The following is a 7,913-nucleotide window of genomic DNA, read 5'->3' as shown; positions in this document are numbered from 1 at the left end:
ATCTGTAAATTTGCTGATGTGATGTCTTTTTCTCTCTGCTGTCACTCTCACTGTGAGTCAGCCAGCCTGAATCACAGCGCTGGCTAAGTGACTAAAATGCAAATGTAATTACTACCTCTGTCGTCTGCAGATTTTTCCACATCAGCTCCAGTTTGTGGGAGGAGAAGGAGGAGCAGCCGCAGTGCAGCAGACAAAGTTCAAATTAACGTCTGACTTTCAGTTTACAGAGTTAAACATAATATAAACCGACTTCTGTATTCATTAAAAGAGGCTCTTCATTCCCTTTAATTTCAAACATTTTACTCTATTTAGTTTTTTTAAAGTGAAGTTTAACCAACAAGCTAAATGTGAGATCCTGACAGAAAATTTCTCATTTTACACTAACATCTGCTCTCCTCCTTCTGTTTTAAAGGTTTTCATACTGAACCACCAACAAAAGTAGGAAAATTCATCCATAATCAAAAGTTTTACATGAATTATAATCCCTGCTGACAACAGGTTCTTCTTTTACCTACAAAGTTGTCAGTTAACAAATGAAAACTATGTTTTATTGTAAAAATGGAGACATAAACTCTTTAATACAAACATCAATCATACTCATATTTTTGGAACATGTGTACAAGCTGTCAGGTTTAACAGTAAATCATGACAAACTGCGTCCTCTTAAAGGGGAAGTCTTATTTATGACCCTCTGACACGTTTACAGGTGCTTCACTATCAGCTGTTGTTTATTTCAGGACCTGAGTACATGGGGAAATTTAGATGTGTACATAAAAATTATAGTTATATCATTATTATGTTATTAAGTTAGTTTTTATTTTCATTTCTGGCGTATCCCATATGGAATTACAAAAAAAAGAAGTCGGTACACAAAATAGATTTAATTACAAAATAATATATGAATAATATTCCTGCAAAAAAAAGAATTGTATAGTGAAAAATGAATTTTACAAATCTACAGTTGGTCTTGATAAAGAGTTTGTTTTCTTTCTCCAAATAATGAGCTAATCTGAATGTTTCATACACAAACAACTACATTAATCTCTGTGCATCATCCGTATATACTAAATCAATACCTGTTTTTATGTTACGTAACAAAAATGTGTGCAGCTCCACTGAAAAAGGCAACAGAAAGCAAAATGAAACTAAAAGAAAAATAAATGTTGGCACCAAAAATGACAATATTTTAGAGCCTCCCTTAAATTTCTCGTGTCTCTTTCACGAGTCGAGCTCCACGCAGCTCTGCCATATTTTGAACTCTGGATACACACAAAGCAGCGATAGGAGACTTCCAGGAAGCTGTTATGGTTGTTGAGAAACTACGAGAGATAAATACACTCAAATACAAAAGATTGGAGAAGTTTAAGAACCAGTTACTAAAGTGTGGTATAATTTGGAAGTCCTGCTTGAACTCTGTGAGGATATTTTAAAGTTTTTTCGAGCTTGAACTGAAACCAGAACTGGTCTCCACCCGCTCAGGATCTAATGGTGAGTTGGCAGATTTCCAGTGTAACAGCAGCGGCTGTGGTGCCAGCACTGATGAAGAGGCCAATGCATCAGAGCGGACCAGTGACAGGGACATTTCCTGCAGCCAGTCACTGCTCTCACGGGTCTGTGTGTCTTTAGATACATGTGAGGAAGAAAAGTCTGAAATACGTCACGAGAGACGACGTTTACTTAAACTGTGAACCTGCAGACGCCTGCAAAACATCTGTTTAACCCTAAGCGACTGTTTGATGCAATTTACGTGCTTTTCTTTCTTCATTTTTTAATAATTTTGGCTGTTTTAATGCATATCGCATACATTTTGGCAAGAATATGTGTTTATGTTTGCTTTTGGAATTTCCAGCTCGGCTCCAACAATATATCAAAAATACACGGTGGAAACAATATTGTAACAATAATAATGTTCAGTGCAAAAAAATGCAAAACTGCAATTCTTGATCCCACAGCCATCAGGATATGTCTTCCACCACTGGTTTGCACACAGGCTGAGATGTAAAACTAAGGATTTGTGGCTTTAGGAGGAGTTCATCTTTCATATTTTTTAGCCCAAACTTATTTGATGGTAATGACTGCCTTCATAATTTGGATACAAACCCCACAGATCTGCAGGGGGTCGACATAAAAGCCTGTCAGACTTACAGAGAGCACTGCAAATATGTTCTTTATGCACAAGAGTCAGAGTTAGAGTAGAAAAAATCCCCATACAACACAATTTGAATTCCTCTTTATGTAATAGGCATTGTCTTTTTCTGCAGAAACCTTTTCATAAAGCTCAAAGCCACCGCAGCGACACAGAGGAGACGCACCACACGTGCAGCACATTTAGCTGTAGTGTCAGCTGTGAACCTGCAGTCAGCTGTGAGCCATGACGATTTGGCACAAACGCAAATCTGACACTCCTTTCAGAGAGCATGGCGCAGCCGAAGCAGCATCCAGCTTTTCAATTAGTGTGACACACACAACACAACACAGCACAACACAACACACACAACACACACACAGCACCATGGGCTGCAGCTGACTGGCCTTCTGTATAAACTGTCCTCGCCTGCTGCTCTGATGATTCACAGGCTGTTTAGTGTCGCTGAATACACCTGGTGTGTGTGTGTGTGTGTGTGTGTGTGTGTGTGTGTGTGTGTGTGTGTGTGTGTGTGTGAGTGACCACGTTAGGATGAATGAGCGACCTCGTTGAATCATGTTCCTCCTCCACTCGCTCACATTTGCTCTCATCAACAGAGAAAATCCCTTCTGCTGCTCTGCCTGAATCATTAATTCAAAATGCGAACAAGCAAACATTTGGAGAAATTCACTCCACGTCCAGAAACGCCGCAGAGATCAAAACACAACCAACGACCCCGTCTCCTAAAAACGATTTGCATGCACAGCGAATGTGCAACTGCAAATATGAGCAACAGTTCAACAGAGAAAAATCAGCAGTCGTCGGTAAAAGAAACTGAAATCTTAGCATCAAAATGTTTGCAGATTTATATCAGTGTCAAGTGCTCAATAATACCTCGAACAATCTGAACTAACAGGAAACATACTGCTTTAGTAAAGTCAAAGTTCACGATTGAAACCTGAGGTTAGTTGCAGGTAAGCACTGGTGGAATATCATCTTAACAAACTATGGACTGACAAATCACAGTTTAACCCTTTGAGACCAGGCAAGAGCGACAAAAGAAGAAATGATACCCCAAAAATAGCAAGGAATAGGTAAAAAGCACAAGAAAAATACCTGAAGTTAGTTAAAAAAGTTTAAAAAGTTAATACAAAATCCAATCAAACAGAAAACAACAAACAAAGCAAAAAAAAAAAACGAGACTAGCAAAAAAGTTTCAAAATTCTAATTATTCTGTAAAATAATTTCAAAAAACATAATTATGATAATAAAAAAAACATGTCTACCTAGTCTTTTTTCTTTTTTTTCCCTTTCACTCTAGCTTTTTAAAACTATTCCCATCTTTTTGAGAGAAATCACACCTATTTTCCGAGGGCTCAAAGGTTTAAACCTGTTCAATCGAACCACTGAGTCGACTGCAGAGAGCACAAAGTAAAACACACGAACTCCATATACTGGGCCCAGTTGTACCACTGTGGTTCCATTATAAAACAAAGAGGTATTTGGGGACAAAATTTCTTTTGTACTAACAGACTGCTGTGTTTGCCTGTGAAGTACCCAGGTGTCTTTCACTGACCTTCTTCTCTGTATTTCAACTGACTTTCAAGCAAAACCAGGTCTTTTCCCATCCATTACAAATGGTATATTTGCCTAAATATAACTACACCTTCACCATAGCATTGTTTGGAAACATTACGTTTCAACAAATCCACTACAAAATAGAGAACAAATGTAAGTAATCTGTGGTTTGGAGAAACTTTAAATACCAAATTCTGTCTGGTAATTTGGGTTGCATGAACGATGCTAAAAATCTCCGTCGAGCTGCAGAGATGATGATGATTCTGTGTGGGTACGACATTTTGAGAAACACCTCTCACTGCCCATCCTGACTGGGAAACAGACTCTCCATTATATAATTGCCAGATAATCCCAGATTAAAGCTTCCTGGTGTTTGTGAACTGGTTTGACACTCTGAGCAAATGTTTAATTGGCTCGTGCAGATCTACAGACTGTGTTCTGGGTTTTAAAGGGGTTTTCCAGGATTTGGAGGCTTTTATTGGACACACAGCTCCTCTTTGTTGAATGTTTTCTTCAACTTCTGTGGAGTTTGTGATCAGATTTTTGCAGTAAACTATAAAATTTATAATGATATTACCGTGGCAAGCTTACGAGACTTGCTCCAAATAATATATGATTAAATTGTCTTCCCTGCTTGTTTTTCCCTCCTGATTAGTTTATTTAGTTCAGGTGAGGGCGACAACATTCATCACCTGAAAATGCATCTGGCTCCTCTAATGAGATCACTGCTGCGCAGCTCGTTAAGAGCTCATCTGAACCTCCAAGTCTCAGTGTTTCATTAGACCCAGAAACATCATCAGCAGTTATTACATTACATATTATTATACACAGACTGTGGTGTGTCATCAGTTAAAATAAGAAATGCATTTTCTGTCTTTATCCTGTTTAACCTCTTAAAGTCATGCAGTGAATACATCAGAAGTGGGAGCAAGAATGAGGCAACAGTGGGAAAGATGACTGAAAAGATTTATATTTAAAATGTGTCTTCACTTGTAGCTCACATGATTTTCATGAGTAAAAATTACAATTACTTATTACTTAAGGTAAAACTTAAGGCAAAAGTTTACAATACGATACAGTGTTATACGATACGATACGATACAATACGATTCGATACAATACGATATGATGCGATGTGATACGTTTTATATACCAACTTGTGTCATGGTATCCCGTATAATAATAACCCAACCGGTTCAGTCGAAGCGTGGTCTCATCTGACCCCATCCAGCCGTGTTACGATTGGACACGGAAGGTCGCTTTTGGCATTACGTTCGAATGACGAAAGCTCTGACAGAGCGGACATAGTTGACCATTTCAGAGTGAGGACAGGCTGTACGATACGACGCGACACAACACAAAAAGACAAGACATGACACAGCACAACACGTCACTACACGATATACTTAATTGTCCCCGTAGGAAATTTGTCGTGGACTCAGCTGCTGCACCTATAAATGCCTTCAAAGTCACAATGAAACACACCACATATAAACAAAACAGCACTGGCTGTACCAAAACACACCAACTGCACATAATCCAAACTGTGTATTCAAAATATTGCACACACATTGCACGTAACATATATTGCACACACCCAGTGGTAAAACATCATGCAACTATTCACAATCCCTGCAGCTTTAAGCGGCATTTTGACCAGAAACCAGGGCGAAGCCATCTAAAATGTCATCTCTGAAGCGCTCTATCAGCATTTTCTTATTTGTCATTGGCTTCTGATTCTTTACAAACCTCTATAGTTACGTTATGGTTAGTTTTAGGAAATTATGACTAGGTAAAGTTAACCCTAACTTGGCAAAGATCATATTAATGTTTAAAGAAACCTCCTTGTTAAAAGGTATTTTGGTGCTAAAACCTGACAACAGAGAAAAGTCCATTTCTGCACGACCAGCGTGTTGAGGACAGCTTACTCCTCAGTTTTCTAGTGAAACAGTTGAGTCATCCCGCCATGTGTCAGATGTGTCATCCTGATGTCATGTGGCATATTTACACACTGGAGAGGACTCACTAATGTGAGTGTTTTACATGTTGTATGACAGACGAGTTCTTCCCCAGGCATCATGGGAAAAAAGGACAAACACCCTCATCTGCTCCGCAGCTCTGCTCTGCAACAAGCACTGCCAGCTGGTCACAATGTTAACATTTATATGTCAATATTTTCTCCTCACTTAAATCCTCTTACTGACACACCAACAATATCAGACCTAAAAACTACCCACCAGGAAATCATCCCCCAAAAAACCTAAAAAGCTGTTTTCTGGCAAAGATCTGCTTCTGTTTAGATTTTAGCTTCTGTCGAACTGGAGGATAAACCGAACTGCGTGGGAGAGATAAAACCCCGCCAGGGTTTTTAACAAACATCTCGACCCAAAAGAGACAAAAAAACAATAAAAAAACGTACAGATGAGTAAGAGGAGAGGACGAGTCGCCCTGAGACAGAATCTAACCATTATCAGAGTGGGAAGGTGAAACAGTCACTGTTCATTCAGCCGAGTTTGTCCCTCCGGTCAGGTCTGTCGTGTTTGTCGTGTAAAATGTTTACGCGACAGTTAAACACAAACATCCTTCAGCCGTATTATTATACACAGAATTAATGCATCAGATTCACGAGAAAATGTTTCAAAACCTCTTTTGATCATAAGTTAACCACGAAGGAATTTCCACAAGAAAACTAATATTATTCCAGTAAATTACTTTAAAAGTCTCACATGATCAATAGTCATTTTAGTGCAGAAATTCCTCTTTGTGTTTACAACAAAAGGGGAGAATTTTGTACTAAAAGGAGCGTATGTTAATGTATGATGAGATTTATTTTGTGAAGTATTATTTGATTTGGTAGATAACTTAATTATATTCTTTAATTTATTTAGACACATAAGTTAAAGTTGGGAATTACATAATGTGATGCACCTTTCCTTTAACGTCAAGGATGGTTTAAATCCTGTGTTTTATTTCAGGTAATTTTTTGTACTAATTTCCTGCTATTCATGGGCCAATTTTTTCCTCAAAGAGATCAAGACAATTTGCTCAGGTCTTCAAAGGGTTAACACGCAATGACAGCATTTTCCAGCAGCATTTGAGCCAACGAACACGGATGTTTTAAGCCAAAACATGATCTTTTCCCAACAATAAACAAATAGTTTAAGTGCTTTTTCAAACTAAAGTTTCAAAATATCTGCTGCATCATTATGTATGAAAGTATTTGTGGTTTGCTGAGACGTTCGATGCCAACAGTTTTTCTTTAGATGGGATATAAATCACTAAGGTTTTGATGATTTGTGGTGCCGTCAACAAGACAAACAGAAATATAAAAATCTACAGTCTTCATTAAAATGTCCTGATCTCATTCTGGCTCCTCAGAGGATGAACCTGTCCTCCTGTCTATCCTCCCACGAAAAACTCAGACAAACTTAAAATTATTATTATCAAAATCTTTGGTAAAAATTGTCCTAAAATGTCCTTTTTTAGATTCTTAATCCTCGGGGGATGAACCCTTTAAATTTTAATGATCTCTCCTCTTGTGCCTGGACAAATGTTACATTTTAAGATTTACCACTGGTAAAACTTTAAATCATCAGATGTTATTTCTTCTTGTTGTGGAGGTATTTATATAATATTTTAATGTTCTTGCTTTAAGCTTTTAGATAGACGAAATGTATTTTATGACATTATGTCCTGCAGTGTGTCAGTAATTGCTCGTGTGTTGATCCAGGTGTTGCAGCAGTGCTCTTACCTGATGATGTCATCGTTGTGTCCCAGGTAAAACCTCTGGCTGTGCTCTCTGGTGTTGTAAACCACGCCCACCCCGGCCACGAAGTACACCACCTCCTTCCCGGCGGTGTAGTACAGGTTATTCCGGCACTGGTGGCCCCGGTACCCGTAGACCCAGTCCAGTCTGAGCCGGCAGCCCGGGGCGCTCCGGTCCGACATGCTCACTCATCTGACGGGACACCGGGTCCGGGTCCGGGTCCGGGTCCGCCGCCGCCGCCGCTGCTGCTGCTGGTTCACTGCCGCTTCTGCTGGTTCAAGATCCTGCAGAGCAGATTTATCATCAGTTAAATGACAGTTAACGACCAAAGTATATTCATATTTTGTATTAACAATCATGTTGTTTGAGATTAAAAATTTTTAGAAAACAAAGTTTTTTTCTTATTGTATTTTCTCAAAGTGCAGAATTAAAGAATCTACCTGA

General features: G+C 38.8%; 1 protein-coding gene across 1 annotated transcript in view; it reads right to left on the bottom strand.

Annotated features, from left to right (window-relative positions):
- LOC121954837 (echinoderm microtubule-associated protein-like 6) overlaps positions 1–7,651 on the bottom strand; it is a 58,845-nt gene extending 51,194 nt beyond the window's left edge. The window contains exon 1 of the mRNA XM_042502547.1: positions 7,455–7,651. Within this exon, the coding sequence (XP_042358481.1) occupies positions 7,455–7,651 (197 nt within the window). The remainder of the gene's footprint in view (positions 1–7,454) is intronic.
- Positions 7,652–7,913: the final 262 nt, after the last annotated feature.

The sequence above is a fragment of the Plectropomus leopardus genome, chromosome 15, assembly GCF_008729295.1.
Source record: "Plectropomus leopardus isolate mb chromosome 15, YSFRI_Pleo_2.0, whole genome shotgun sequence".
Lineage (NCBI taxonomy): Eukaryota > Metazoa > Chordata > Actinopteri > Perciformes > Serranidae > Plectropomus > Plectropomus leopardus.
The sequence above is the reverse complement of the archived record's forward strand: the minus strand, read 5'-3'. Positions and strand labels throughout refer to the sequence as shown.